Genomic DNA, 16,449 nt, shown 5'->3' on the forward strand with positions numbered 1-16,449 from the left:
CTCTTCTGCATGCAAAAGCTGTATCACGGCTGTATTATTCAGGTACCCCCTCTTCAAGACGATTCTCTAGAGCCTCAATTTCAGCTCAAGGACATCAACTGACTACATTATTAAACGTGAACACGTTTATTTCACTATCAGAAGAGACTAGATGTTCTCTCCCACACTGTATAACAGGTGTTCTGAGTGAGATGCACCATAGATGTCGAGATGAATAACTATTACTAACCTGTAACGATGCCTAGAACCCAGAGAGCCCAGTTTAGACAGTTTTCTTGTCAAGTTGTTGGAGTCGTTTTCTGGCATTCTACAAAACATTTATAACAAGTGTATGTGTGTGTGTGTGTGTATATATATATATATATATATATATATATATATATATATATATATATATATATATATATATATATATATATATATATGTATATATGTGTGTGTGTGTGTGTGTGTGTGTGTGTGTAAAGAGAAAGCAAAAGAGGGATGTACTATGAGATATGATTATACTGCAATTATACTATAGTAAACCTAAAATATTAAACAATTTAATCTATTCTGTTCAGAACAAGAAACCTCTGGCACTGAATTCTCTAAAAATCTAACAAAAGATACTGGAGCACATTGTTTGTAGACAAAGTACATTTACAAGTCCAGGCTGGATCACTAATACTTGCCTTGTTTTGAATTGCACAACTAAAACCAATTTTAAAATAATTAACATCTACTGCTATATATAGAAATAAGTCTCTGTAAGCTTCTCAAACAGAGTCCAGCTGTGCAGAATGGTACTTTAATGAGGCAAATTACAGGCTAAAAAACACCACAGAGAGCGTTTGGCCGTCATTAAAATTCATAGCTTTAAAGAACAGCTCTGGAAGAAAAGAAAAAAAACATCGCTTAAGCATATAGCAAAAAAAAAGTCAAGAACTTGCACATAATAAAAGCCCTGAGCCCCGCCTTTTGCTATGTTCTTCTTATAATAATACTTTCATATAGATTTTATAACTTACTCTTTTAGATTGGCACTGTAGGCATATTCATTAAAATGTCTTGCAAGATACTCCATGTTTTGCTGAAACCACGGTGGACCATTTGCATGATGTGCTTAAAGAAATTATGTTCCAAAAATGCTGACAATGTTAACATTCCAAAGAATTAGTATTAGTGCCTGCTGTTCTATTATTGGTGCTAATTAGCATGTGTGATTCAGGGCTGGCTCATCTCTGCACAAGACAAGCTGTATTAGCCTGGCAAGCACTCCTCATCTGGTGTCTTCAAGACGTCTTTCACTGTTTGTAGCTTACACTGACCTAAGAAACAATCAGTGCAGATCGATGCTACTTCAGATGTGTCACAACTTTTGACACAAAGTGTTTATTTCTTCTTATATCTGATCTTCCAGCACACGATTACAAGTAACTGGAATAAATAATGCCAATTCTGCAATCAATTAAAAGCAAAAGTAAAGTCTTTGACATCTGGTGGGCAGAATTCCTAAATGGCATATATACATTTTTATTTTATTTTATAATTTTCCTTGATGTTCACTTATAACATTTGTGTGGCTTTGTGTTCCAAAAAAAAAAAAAAAAATGTACATGACCATTTTCAAACCTCTCTTTATCCCTTATAATTAAACAGGCTTTTTCTGTTACTGCAACTTTAAGGTGGTTATATGATAAATGAGCTTTGTTCTGATTGGCTGCCCTGTATTGTGCCTCATTCCAAAAGCACTTAGATCTGAAACACATCTGACAACCACAATATAAGTGGGTGGGGCTAAATTGCTTATAGGGTGAATAAGGGGAGATATGCAATTTTGTTTGTTCTTTTGACAACAGAAAAACAATGCTTTCAAACAATGATTTTTGCATCTTAGATGGACTGGGGAGGTAAACAGTGTGTTTTGAAACTTTAACAATATTTACATATTATTTCAAAATTCTTCATTCCATTAAAGGAAATGGAGTTTTCCATGAAATGGCCCTTTAATATTTATCCTGGTGTCAAAATACTGCCACTTCAAGCAGAAGCCTGTCACCTGTGCCATCTCCCTCTGCTTCCTGACCCTTCTGCTCTCAGCGTCCTGGAGCTGGTGAGGTTTCACACACAGATTAACAGTGGAAAGCCTTAAGCCTCATACATTCTGTGTCTTATAAGAGCCTTTTGTCAAACAATTTGATTGTGTTTCAAGTCTGATTACAAAAAAAAAAATAAAAAATCCCACCAGGTGCCACTTGGGAATATAAAGGTTGAGAGGAAGTGAGAGTGAGTGTACAGGCAGCTTTAGCTCAAAGGAAAGGCCTTAGCAACAAACCTGGGATCTAGAGTGGACTTCTCAAGGAGCGCGAGTTGATAGAGGAAGTGGAGTTGAAGTTAGAGTTGGATAACTAAGAAGTATTACATCTTGAGTGCATTTCTTGGTGAAATGATAATGATAATGGCAAAAAATGAAAAGAAAAATGTCTGAAGTGTTCCCTCTTCATACTTAATTGGAAACCCTACACTGGGACAGAATCACCACAATGTCATCTTGGCTTGTCTAGTAATGTCTAGAAATAATTTTGACAATGGCAATAAATATAGTGAAATCTGCTTAGCTGTGCTGGCTCCAATCACTTGTCAGTAAAAATCTCTGCCTTAACCCTCATGACCATCCAGATAGTCTGTCTCCCAGCGAAACCTTTATTGCAAGTGGTGGTAGCTAGCTAGCTAAGCATTTAGACATCACAAGGAAATACCATTTTGGCTTGAATTTGGGGCTAAATAATGGCCAACCAAAGTATTTAGGTTTTGGTAGGCAAGGTCTTGTTTAGTTATTGTTATTTAAAAGTCTTTGTGGTTATCATACCAAATCACAAACCTTTTTTGCCTCTTGCAGACCCCACTGTGTGCATGGCAAAGTCCTATTGCACACTGTTGTCTTACCTGAAGAAGGTGTGGTGCTCCACACAGCACTTCCAAAGGCTCTTACATGCTGCCTTGCTGGGAGCTTCAAAGAAGAACGATGTTTCGCTGCACTGCGAAAAAGGGCCAAAGAGAAAACCTCAGCTGGAAGCCCAGAGCTCACGTTTTAAGACTTGGTCCTTGTCATGATCTCACCAGAGGGTCTCACTGGATTGAATGCATGGGGTCACTAAGTGCAAAGTCTTTAGCGATCCAACCATCTCACTGCATATAAAGAATAATCTGGTCACTAGGGGAGAATGTGTATGAGTATTTTAGTAAAGTCTCAGATGAAGCCTCATAGTAGTTGTAGTCTTGGGTCAACAATAGGTTTTTTTTAAATTTCAACATAATAGCAGGGAAATTTTTCCTTAGGTAATAAGCATTTCGTCATGTTACAAGATGATGTTGATGGAGGGCTTTAGCAGGGCAGAAGGAGGATTCCCGTGAGAATGACCTCAAAGCTTACCACCGAAACTTATACTTTTAGAAAGTAAATAGAAGGCACAGAAGGGTTCATACACCTAATCGATTATTGGTTTTAATAGTTGGGCAAATGTGTGTTTTGGGGGTAAAAAACCCTTTTAGTTTGTTGTCTAGATATTTCTTACTGGGTAACTTACATCTTTCCCTAGAACACGCAGCTCGAATTGTGTTTCCTTGAAAAAAACCTTTGTAATTCTTGGCCTGAAAAAGTAACAGGGTCTAATTTAGCAATTAAGTTTCATTTTGAGAGTGTTTGTATGGTAAGCATTATTTCAGATTTAACAAAGTATTTCATATTTCATACAATATTTTATATTTCACACAAAAAGCTCAAGGCAAAATAGACTAATCTACTTTTCTAACCATAGCCACCATCTGCAGAAGGCAGAATCTTAACTCTTATTTGCAGTGCTAAATTAACCAGAGAGTAAATACTGTATATTATATATAAATATTACAGATGCTAATCAGGCTTTATATATGGAATCTCAACCAAATATATCCTGTAGGAATAAATTGACCTACCAGAAATACTTGCCAACTAGGGTTTTATTTTTGTAAACTACAACACCAACTGGTGTCAACCCAAGGAAATATTCAGACTGCTTTTCTCCCTAAAAAATACAAAAGATAAAGGTGATTTAAATTTAGAAACATAATATAATTCAAGTGAATATGTTTTACTTAAATTTCTACTCACAAATACAGGATGAAGGTCCACGCCATACATCTCCAGTGTTTTGGCAATACTTAAATAATTGATCTCTGCTTCAGAAGGTTTCTGACCCCTGCACAGAGAAGTTCACTCATTATGAAATACCACCGAGTCACTTATCTCATGGAAAGTTATGTCTCGTCTAAGTAGATAAAGATGAACTATACTATGGGAATCCAGAGTAAAGCTTGAGTATTACACATTATTTCACTGCATGTCCACCATTTCACTGCGTGTTGTACTGTGTATGACTATGTATGTGACAAATAAACCGAACTTGAACATTAGGACTACACGGTTGGATTGTGATATGTCTTGCATTACACTTAAACACATAGGTGGTTATTGACCGACCTGTATTATATTACTCAAATTATTTAGATTTGTTGGGTCAAATCTATCTATCTATCTATCTATCTATCTATCTATCTATCTATCTATCTATCTATCTATCTATCTATCTATCTATCTATCTATCTATCTATCTATCTATCTATCTATCTTAGCAGGCTCTATTGCGTATTCTATATTAAGTATACAAAGTTGCTAGTTCAAGCCCCACCACCACCAGGTTGCCACTGTCGGGCCCCTGAGCAAGGCCCTTAACCCTCAATTACTCAAGTTGTGATAATTGTAAGTCAGTTTGTATAAAAGTGTCAGATAAATGCTATAAATGTAAATGTAAATATTCTAGCCTTTTATGACATCAGATGTGATGGTAAATTTTAGTTGTCTCCTTGCAGAAAAATACAACCTTTTAAAATAACTGCATCGCTAGCTTCACAAGCTACACATAAGACGTTTGTTCAAACTTGTTCTATGACTGCAAATCATTAACTCAGTTCCCCTCAAAAAGTAGACTCTGACATTTTTAGCATTCTTTCAAAAATATTCAGGTAACTACTAGGCTGCAAAAGTATGCCTTCCTATTACTGATTAACATGCACTCAAATATAGGTCACACACAAAAAACCTTGCTCCAAATAATAGAAAAAGAAATACCCAGATTCCTGCAACCATCATTTTTCACTCCATACTGAAGGCTCCAGAGACCCATTTCCTTAGCACAAGTATTACACCGTTCACAGAAAGGGTGCATTTCGATCCCTGTGTGTAATGGAGACTCCTTATGTGGTCACTCTCATGACTTAATCCACTCTTTTTGACTATCTGACATCTCTTCACTCAGCCCATAACACAGCAGGTTAAGACAGATTGGGGCCACGGCAGGGCTACGGTATAATCTGTATGTTCGTGGCACACACAAGCACCTCCCACCCCTGCTCCCCTATTCCCAGCATGCCCTCTTGGTACTGGCAGGTTGGGTCAGTGCGCAGCCGCTCTCTAAGGAGAGGCTGTTGTGGGGAATGCGGGGGACGAGCCGGGTGGCGCGATGACGGCAGATGCCCCGTCATACATTTTTTCTGCTGGAAACGAATATGGTCCGGGTCCGAGTTTAAGTCTCCAGTTATAACGGCGCCGGGCACCGTGCAGAGCTGGACACCAAACTGAGACCCAAACCCTTTGGCTCAATCTTTGCAATTCCTTCCTCTTTCTCTCTCTTTCTCTATCTTTTATCTCCCTGTTTCTCTCCCCATTCATTTCTCTCCCACATCCCCCTCCAATCCTCCCACATCAGAACTCTACAGAACTTAATCTGGTTGTGACTCTCAATCTCATGACCCTGCCCTTCCTTGGGCCCTGTCATTCCTCCATGTGGCCTGACTGCCTCTATAATGAAATGTCTCCGCGAGAGGCTGCGGAGTGTCACTTCATCTATCACTAAGACAGTGGAAGCAGGAGGACTCTACAGCCACACTTCCTCTCACCGGCGGCTCTGATGCCTACCCTAACCAACCAATCACTCATCAAACGCACCTCATCAGCTTCTCACAGGGCACTCAACAAGCAGCTTGCCAGTAATCATTCAAAACTGAAGGCAATTTGGAAAGCTGGAGAGGAAATGTAAGTACCAGCTGGACAATGAACGTGACAGTCATGAAACCAAGCCATACACACAGAGTACAAGGCAAATATTGACTCATATCAAAGCAAACACATACCAAGTGCGATCTTAAGCACAACAAAACCCTTCGGTCACCACCAAAATATTACTAGCACTGACTCATTATGTGTGTTCATTAATCACAGAGGATGTGACATGAAGTCATTGTTGTCAACTTTAAATGTTTCCTGCAGTATACAGTACACATCCTTCATACAGTTCTGCCATGTGCATTCAGATCTTTAGCCATTTGCTGATGTGAATGAATCTGTTGAATAACCATGAGGTTTATCATTGCTGGATCACTGAACTCACAGTCTCACTCTCTCTCTGATCTGGGAAACCACAAGTATGCCTGAGCCTGTGCTCAACCAGGTCCACTTTTGTTACAACCTCTATTTTTATTACCCATTTTCTCCCAGTATTAGTGGTTTCTCAGGGACACTTTCACACAATCACCTCAACCACCTTCTTAGTACATGATGAGCAGAGCTGAAGAGTGGAATGAAAACCCCAGATGTCCATGCACACTGCTGCAGAGGTGTCCAGTCCCCTAGTTATCCAAAGTCAATCCTGGGTTAATCAGTATTTCCATTAGAACCTCAGTGCTCCACACCCACACGAGACCATTCATGCCTTGACCATTCGTTGACCTTTCCTGCTGGCATGTTATGAGTCCTCTTCTACGTGTCCCCCAGCACCACTGGTAGGGTCGACAGCCACGGCCCTTCCGGAACTCTGACGGCAGCTGGAGAGATGCATTCCCACTGTCCTTTGGACAACATTCCCAACCCTGCACCATTCTCATGGTGAAGCAACTGATATCCCCCTATACTGTGCCCATTCTTTCATCCAAAGTAACACTTAAAAAAAGAGAATTAAATGGTGAAAATTAAAGGGTGGCAATTTTTGAAGTGGAGGTTTATGGTGATATTCTGTAAAATGTGAGCTGTAATTTTTGCATTCCATATGAAACATGGTAGATACATGTTAGGTCAGTGTAAGTGTTGCTGGGATGATTCAGGCTGCATGAAGCACCAGATATGTAATGGCATTTTGCTACATATAAAAGATTTATAATCCATGTAAGGAGGGATTCAGGGAATCAGTCTTACCCAATTACCACGGATAAAGTAATAAAGAGAGACACATAGATCTGATAATCTGTCATGAGCGGGATTACGGATTATGTATTGGGAAGGTATAGTGTGGAGTGGGTTAAAGGGCTTTTTTCCATCTTACACGAGTGTCTTGTGAATCTGCTCAATGGCTTCCTCTAGGTCTTCCTTCTGGTCTGGAACAAAGCGATACTCTGACACGTAGCCTGACATATGCCTGTATGGGTCATAATCTCCAAGCTCAGCTGATGGAAAAGGCAAAGCAAGCAGACACACACACACACACACACACACACACACACACACACACACACATTGGTGGATCTTAGACAACGTCTATAGAGTCATAAACCACACTCATACTTTGCATAAACATGTCAAACATTTAATAGACTGCCTCTGGACATCCAGCTAGAAAGGAGCTGTTTTAATGGAAAATCAGAGGAGAAGAAAATCTTCACAGATTGTTAATAATCAAACTTACACTGGAGGGCCTGAGCTGCCATGCGTGCACTGGTACTGAAGGGACATGGAAGCCTTCCCTGCAGCACGTCCTGCTTCACCTGAAGAAAGAACTGGTACCTGACAATCAGATAATCAGACATCAGACACACACGCCATCCCCTAAGACTCAGTGTGAGTCAGTCATACAACCTATTACATAGTGAGTACATTAAACAAAGAACCAAATTCACCGTGTATGTGTGATGCCTGACACCAAATGCACTATCGTCCATGTTACTGAGCATGCTATTTTACCATTCACTCTGAACATTATCAGACATTACACAGAAAACCCACCTTGTAATTTCCTCTTTCAGTTTGCAAGGATCTTCAGCATAAAATTTAACACCAAAATAGAGGGTGTATGGAGGACCAGCTGTAAAATGACCATTAAGACAGACATCATCGGATTTTGCATCTCAAGTATTACTGCATATACATGTTTCTATCAACAGGAAGTATTGTGGCCACCCTGATGTCAAAATATTATTTCAGTATGCAGTGGCAATCAGTAGTTAAATAAAAGAATATTATTGTTAATGAATCAGTATTATTGGTTTATTGATTTTAATCACTATTTAATTCATTTGTTTCTAATAAGAAGATAACAATTGCTTTGGCCAATTTATTTAAAACTTTCTATTTTCAATTATAATTACCCAGATACAGACACAAGAGCGAATGCAATCAAGTTCATAATTATTTAAAGCCAGTAGGGTCTGAACTGGTTCATTAAAAGATGAGGAGAAGTGTTATTTTAATCAAGGGGTCATTACAGAAAATAACTGCACAATTTCATGCTGGGATAATCAATTTCTAATCAGCAGAGATAGAAGGGTGATGATTGGGTCAGAACATATTATCCTGCTGGATATGGAGCTAGAGCCAGCTTCCTGCCCCTTTCATCACCACATATATCTCCTCTACGGCAAGAAAGACAGGCCATACTTACTTGTTATCAGATCTTTGTGTTCAGCAAGGGTTTTTGTAGGATCTAGCCAATACTGCAAAACCATACAGGATGATATATGTTAGAGATGGCCCGAAGACTGATTTCAGAACTCAGCATGCAGCATAAATGTGCCCTTGAGCATTTCCCAAGATCAAAAGGGAACAAGTTTTATTAAGTTCTGAAATGCTCCACTGAGAAGAGTTTTAGGTTCCTTGAGATGTCCTGTCATGCAAGTGCTGGCACTATATGAAGCCCATTAAACTGGACTGTAAAATAGACTTGTTTAAAAAAAATGTAAAATTGGGTAAGAGTCAATTCTGCCTCCATCAATAAAACATGAAGCAGGAGCAGGTTAGGGCGTGTAGCTGCCGAACTTGTGACGTGACTTTGGTTAGCAGCAGAGGACGTGGACATCACATCACACATTGTACTCCTTCATGCCGTGTCAAGAAACCGAGTATAAATTCTGGAGACAAAGTGAATAGAGAAGTGTCCTCTTCCAAAATCAGGTCACAAACACCTTCCATTCCATTGTCTATTAATAAAGCAACACCTCCCACTCACACTTTTCTCATGTTTATACATCCAACAAATTTGTCAAAATCAGGCTGATGTAACAGATTGTGAGAGTGTACGATCAATTAATTGGTGCTAATACTTTTCTGGCTCATTCATGCAGAATAATGCATCCATTACTGATCATGGATTTGGTCACTGGTTATATTTAAAGACTTTATGTAAATGAAGTTGCCTAAAATAATTTGTGTCAGCAAATCAAGTCAGAGGACTATCATAGGGATTCTCAAAAACTATACACCCTGAGGGACAGAAACACACACACAAACACACACGGTGAAACATCTGTGTACAGAGGGAGGCCAATTAGTACTGGACATGATCAAATTAGAATAAGTTAATTGAATTGGCCGGTCTTATCTAATAATCACACAGCTGCAGCTGGTATTTTATAGAACATGCTGATTTATGCAAATGAAAGCCTGTGGACTGTTGCTTGGCACCAGTTCTGCCAATTAAGGCAAAAAGAGATGATTTTTCATAGCATGATCTGGGACTTAAACCATAGTGCCTTTGCACAGATAATGTTTGGAGCAAATGTCATTGGCAGATGCTTTGTGAACATGCAAGCTCTTTCAGACATCCTGTGTAGCTGTCGCTACAAAGATCTAACAGGAAAGAGGAAACATATTCAGCTCATATATAACAGGAGATTTGTGTCTGAATTAATGCAGAGTTCCTATTTTCCATATCAAATAACACAGCAATGATTCAGCAATGGATGTAAATCACATGTTCCAAAAAGAAGCTAGGACAATACTTCCCCAGTTATACTGTCTTGTTTAATCGCTACTGTTGAAGTTGATATATTTACACAGTGTGTACCTCTCATTGCTGGATTGTCAATAAATCTAAGCTTGGAGGATACAATCAAAAGTACCTCTGTGGTGGAAAGAAATTATGGGAAGACTGCTGGTATGTTTTTTATGGCCTCTTTAATAACCTGGGGCAGCATTCAGTCCCCAGGGCAAACACAGCCACTCCCCACCTCTTAAGACACGTTACATAATGTGCCCGGTTCTTTGGAGACTGTCTATCCAAATCTGTAAGTTTCATGAAAGGATTGGGACAATCTCCTGCACCAGTGCTGATGTCCAGAGGGGCCCTAAGCGGGGCCCTAAGAGGGGCGAAGGGGTTAAGTGCGAAACGGTGGTACTCACGGTTTGATGACTGCGGTCACAGTATCGCAGCCCGAAGTAATCACTCTCCAGCAGGTTCACGTGGCTACACACGTGGTCCAGCACCACAGAGCCCTTGGTAGATTTCTGTGGAGAAAGGCATCAGAAAACGATCCATTACTGATCTTGTTTTCTGGGAAGGCAGGCAAATAGCTATGAACGACAGGTTAGACCTTTCTCAGCCCTGCAATGTGAATAACCTAAAACATACTACAAGCTAAATGACTTTGTAGTATTTGTTACTGACTCTCTCAATGTAACATCGAGCAAAGAGGGCGGCTAATTGGTTACTGAAGAGTCTCCAGGTAAATTCAGTTTAGGTCTCCTCTTTGACGAACAGCATCTATTCATGGGTTGTCTGTTTTGCTCTTACAGATCATCTGACATAGGAGAGGCCCTTTGGCTTCATGTTCATCTTTTAATCCATTTTCGAGGAAGCATTCAACCATAATCCACACACATGATGAACAACCTCTGCACAAAACAACTATGGTAAGAACACCCAATGATAAAGTCCAAAGATGAAGAAGGTACATTTTAAAGAGTTGTAAAACAAGAGTGTGACTAGCATTGCTGAATTTTTGCCATACACAATAAATAAATGTATTTGAAATAATAATCTTTACTTCAAAAATGGGATGAACTGACTAAACTAAGGCAATCTTGAATATGACAGCTAAAGAACACTGGTCATACTTAAAGAGCTGCTATCTTGTGTAAATGATTTGGGCATTCATTATCTTTTTTTCTGTGTGAATACATTTTCTGTAAATCCTAAACAAATCCCACACGACGCTCACATCCCAGCTAAACATGGCGTTCAGTGATCATGAACATGCTGTCAGATGCTGTGCAGATGTGTCTGTGTTCTCAACTGAAAGGGCACCTGCAACCTTTCTGCTCTCATGCTACTTGGTTATGAAACATTAATGTGACAAGGATGAAATGCTTCCTTTAATGTGTGTTAGGATCTGCTGCATGTCAAGCTCTGGGTTTACCATTCCTCTCATTGAAAAGGAAGGCTTCTGCCACTATAAACACTATTGTCCAACCCTTCTTACACTCATGAGGTAACCTTTTTCTTACAGAACCAATGATCACTTAGAAACATGCAAACATGTTGCTGAAGAAATATTTAGTTCTGCAATACATAAGACAGATTTTAAACACATTTTATTTATAATTAAAAAGTCTTTTAATTATAGGATGTCAGATAGCAATGAATCTTTTTTATGTGTAGCCTGTGCTGTTTGTTGTACAGCTCACACGTATGACACATGTTGAGTCAAATGACACAACCTCTTTGAAGGGACTGAGAGAAACCTGAACTGTGGCTGGTATCTTCCCCTGGAGCCACACACACACACACACACACACACACACACACACACACACACACACACGCGCATGCACGCGCACACGCACACACACGCACGCGCACACGCACACACGCACACGCACACACGCGCACACACACACACACACACACACTCGCACGCACGCACACGCACACACACACACACACAGACTCTCTTAAATTGTGCCACAATGTGTCACTGCAGTTCACATTACTCATTCAAGAGGGAAACTTCTGATAACTCAAAACCCTATGATCATCAATTAATTACCTAAAATCACAGTCTACAAAGCCATTGATCATTCTCTGCAGAGAGAACTCATGGGTTAGTTAATTGGTCACCTATATGCACCATATTTTCAAGAGCATTTTTTTACCAGCTATTCGAGCCATGTGGCCAAACTTTGAGAAGTGCTGCACCAGTGGTAACTCAAACCTCAGGATTTCAGCATTCCCAAAGGCCATCACAAAGGTATAGTATTCTGGCTCCTCAGTTACTATGAAATACTGTAACTAGAGTTGTTGGCCATCTCTGCTGTCAGTTAGGAAAGCCAACCCCCCCAATGCCCTGAGGGGGCACAGCACTGGAAGTGAGACTTTGCCAAAGCGTCAGTGTGTGAGGAGGAACCGCACTGAAACTGGCACAGGGTCTTGCCGGGAAACACGGCACGGGTCCGGTTAACCCTCGGCTGAGCTCCTCCTGAAACCATTCCACACATTCCTGCCATATCGTCCTCTTTGATAAGACACTGCAGATGGTCAGGGTGGAACCATTACAATAACACTGGGAAAAGAAGCGTGTAAAGAAAATGGGTTTAGAGTATTTAGAGATGCTGTTTTCCTTCTGCTTTTGTCAAAGTGGGTGCTTGTTATAATAAAAGGTCAGCTGGTTCCTTTAAGAGCTGAAGGCTATTTTAGCCAACAAATAAACTATATAAAACTAAGCATTTAAACTGATTTGGATGCTCATCTCCTGTCAACCATTGTTAGGCCATCATTAGTGGTTTTTCGCAAAGGTGTGAATTATGGTAGTTCCTCACCCTCTGTCTCAAATAATAGACATACAAAACCAATGTGTAGTTAGAGATGGAGTTTAGCAGTACGCTTTAATGGTGTAGCATTTTAATGACGAGCCAGGCTAGAGGTTAGAGGTGGAGGATGGGAGAAGAAAGCTTTTTTATGTAATCCCAAAACAGAACCAAACACTGTAATAAATGATGGATTGTCCCTGTCAGTGAAATAATTTTCTCCAGAGAAAATAAGCAGAAGTAGAAAAAATCCTGTTACATGAATTAACACAATTAAGCCACAGACATTAAACTCTATTAACCGTTCCTCAGACAAACAAACTGAACCTAAACGTTTATTCACTTTAATAGACAAAGACAGGACTGTAGTCATCCAGTGGCCTTGGAATCAATATGCTGGAATCAATATTACAAAAAAGCAAAAGCAAAAAGCCAGTTTTTGAGACACAGAAAGAATAAAGGATTTATGTTGATCCTTGGTGTAAAACTGATTGTGGTATTACATCCAAGGTGTGTAAGGAGGATTAGCCAATTACAACTATCCCCCTGCTGCGAAACTCACATGCTGGAGCCGACACAGCTGCATACAGCATAACAAGGTGGACTATCCTCCACACAGGTCAGCCATGTGATGCCAAGCCTCATCTGTTGTCTTTCTGTTCCACTTACAAGTGCCCGGAGAGGTCATGGTGCTACTGAATGTCCCACTTTGAGCAAGTGCCAGTGGGTTTTAGATAGAACTCATTTGAATTCATTTGCTTTCACCAAACCAAATAACAGATTATCCAGATGTTGCCCCGTAATCCTGCTCCGATGTTTCTGCCACATCTGGCTCAGCCAAGATCACAGGGAGCACTGTGAAATTCTCACTACAACTCTAAGGATATTTGTGTTCAGTGGGAATTTCCGGCATTGTTTCAGTGTTATCGCCCCAGGAGACAGTGATGCAACATATAGTGTACATCATTATGCTGGTACACTTCATGAAACCAAAACACCTTTCTACAACGCATGAGTAATATGACCCAGACTACGCTAGTGAGGGTGTTTGCTTATGTGTCTGGCATTGAACAGGCAGCTCTTACTGCACTGTGTGAGTGTGTGGTTAGGTCGGGGGAGATTCATTTAAGGTTTTCTTTGAAACAATTAACTCCCTTTTACATGCCTCACTGTCCCCATGGCAACAGGGTCAGTACATGATGGGACCTTACCATCTGCTGCTGTCGGCTGCATGGGTGTGGTGATGACCGGCGATTTGCAGGCTGTGCTGCTCCTCTCTGGCACATTAACTGTGTGTTTGTGTGTGTGTGTGTGTGTGTGTGTGTGTGTGTGTGTGTTCACATCACTGAGTGCCAGAGGGTGGTGAATTTGGGGGTGTGTGTTGTAGAGGGATCCTCGACAGCAGATGTTCCTCTGACACACACACTGTCTCCCAGTGCTTTGCCCTGACTGCTGAACCGACCAGTGACAATGTCGACAGGCGTGATGACCCCGTTATGTGTCTGACCATCACACCGAGCCAAAAAGTCTCCCCATTTCCTGTCCCGACCCGTCTTTTGGTCACCGCTGGAAACCATCCAGATGCATGAAACTATCCCTACGGGCCGGCCTAGGCCATCCCAGTTTCCATGGTTACCAGGCAATACACAAATATCCTGAAACACAGGGCAGTTCAGAGTTCCACCTAATAAACCACACTCAATCCATCCTAGGACTGTTTCACATGTTGGAGGTTTTTGTGGGTGGTTATAAGCAGGTATAAAATGCATAATGCATAGTTTTGTTTTTTTATCTGACAATATAAAAGCAAATGAAAAATTACATTAAATACGGTGCCCAGAAAAACACTGCAAAATACTGGAGGTAAGGACAAGCAAAGGGCGCTGAGAGATAAAGTCAGAGAAGTGAGGAGTAAATACAGCCACGGGGCTGTAACGCGTCCAAAACACACGCGCTTAACAGCCCAGCGGCGCGCGGTGCTCCGGTGGAAGGCTGAGAAAGCCGCAGAAAGTCTCACACTCCCAGAGATAACAACCACGCTATCAGACCAGAGTTAAACACATCAGACAGCCTGAGCCAGAACAGCAGCTGGCTCTAGGGTGAAAGGGGTTGAACTAAAAATTGCCTTTGATGAGGGGAGACCCAATAAAACATACAGATAAGGGCATTGCTTGTATTTGTTGGAGAAGTAAAATATTGCAGGTACTGAGTGTAGCTGGCCGAAAGCGCCGTGGTAAGCTTTTGTTACGGAAGGATCATAACCAGGTCTCGCGGTCATAGCTCATCGCGAGGTTTGTTTCTTCTCTCGACTTTAGATTATTTGGTGGAGCTTCAGGTCTTCCGCTTTGTGAAATTATCTGCCTCTTTTAATATCCCAAACAAATTTAATACAGCTGAACTAAAAGCCGTGTGTACTACATATTAGACTTGGCACCAGTCTGGGTCCTGGGGCCCCTATACATTATAGTATGTTTAATTTGACGTGATTCACTTCTCGGGGGCATCCAGAATTACTGTGGAGCTCAGTCAGGTGTGCTGGAACAAGCACGACGCTATCCTGACTGTGGATGGGAAGACTTGGGAATATTTGTCAGACTATCGCCAAATAAACTCTCCAGTAAGTCAGTCAAAGTGTGTGTGGAACAGGCGTATTTACAACTTGACTGACAGGATCAGTTATAATCCACCCGTAACGGGTCTAATGTAGTGAGAATGCGTCGTTCTTCAGACGCCAATTAGGCAACAAAGAAGCGATGCCTTTCCGCGCTCGTGTGTAGTTCACTGCAAGGAAGACCTCTGATGGAGCGTTTACATTTATGAAAACTTCCGTGTGTCGCCTTCAGTCTTACCTCAGACACAGCTTTTACATTTTGAAGGTTTTTTTTTTTTTAAATTCCAAAACAAGTGTGACAACATGTTCACGTTCAGAACAGGAAATGAATGAATTGTGGTAAATGCGTTTAAGGAATTTAGGCGAAAAATAACCGTTAATAATCACCGTTAATTCCACTTCTTCACAGGGGAGCTTATGTTCCTCGGCGTGGTTGGAGACCGCCGGTGACACAAAGGCGGGTGCAGCGCTCCATACTCTGAAAGCCTGTTATAACCTCACCCTCACACTGAAGCCCTTCTAAATCCGACAACCCCCTCCAAAACAAAAATCATTGCAGCCTAACGTGAGCAGCTCTTTTACGCACCTTTTTGAGTGCCTAACTTTATATTTTACACTAATCTATTATATGACATGCAATCTTATTCTCAGTATGCATTAAATATCCTTCCTTTGAAGCAACCTTCCAGATGTAACTGTCTAAAACAATATATATCTATTCTATCTTTTTGCTATTATTGCTTGCTATGGGGAAGCGCACAAAGCAGGCACTGAGCATGTGTTTGCTCAGGTTGCATGCAATCCGGGGGTTAGCGCTTTGATGCTAAGGATCAGTAATGACTGCTCAAGGCTATGAGGCTAGGTTTAAGAAGAATGCGGCTTGACAGAGTCAATTAACAGCATAGAGTCTGATTTGACATTCACTTTCAACAGGTGAGGCAGCCGTGGAGACCAGCATGTTTCCCTGTCTTTT

General features: G+C 40.8%; 1 protein-coding gene across 3 annotated transcripts in view; it reads right to left on the bottom strand.

Moving 5' to 3' along the window:
• The window catches only part of epb41l4a (erythrocyte membrane protein band 4.1 like 4A), a 29,978-nt gene that overhangs the window by 8,520 nt on the left and 5,009 nt on the right, over window positions 1-16,449 (bottom strand). For 2 of the 3 annotated variants that reach the window (XM_035535206.1, XM_035535204.1), the window contains exons 2-11: window positions 10,463-10,567; window positions 8,727-8,778; window positions 8,072-8,150; window positions 7,755-7,852; window positions 7,395-7,515; window positions 4,133-4,220; window positions 3,958-4,046; window positions 3,570-3,633; window positions 2,929-3,020; window positions 230-307 (exon numbers count right to left, since the gene is read on the bottom strand). In XM_035535206.1, the coding sequence (XP_035391099.1) occupies window positions 230-307; window positions 2,929-3,020; window positions 3,570-3,633; window positions 3,958-4,046; window positions 4,133-4,220; window positions 7,395-7,515; window positions 7,755-7,852; window positions 8,072-8,150; window positions 8,727-8,778; window positions 10,463-10,567 (866 nt within the window). The remainder of the gene's footprint in view (window positions 1-229; window positions 308-2,928; window positions 3,021-3,569; window positions 3,634-3,957; window positions 4,047-4,132; window positions 4,221-7,394; window positions 7,516-7,754; window positions 7,853-8,071; window positions 8,151-8,726; window positions 8,779-10,462; window positions 10,568-16,449) is intronic. The other variant, XM_035535205.1, reaches the window with a different exon arrangement.

Source organism: Electrophorus electricus, chromosome 17 (genome assembly GCF_013358815.1).
Source record: "Electrophorus electricus isolate fEleEle1 chromosome 17, fEleEle1.pri, whole genome shotgun sequence".
Classification (NCBI taxonomy): domain Eukaryota; kingdom Metazoa; phylum Chordata; class Actinopteri; order Gymnotiformes; family Gymnotidae; genus Electrophorus; species Electrophorus electricus.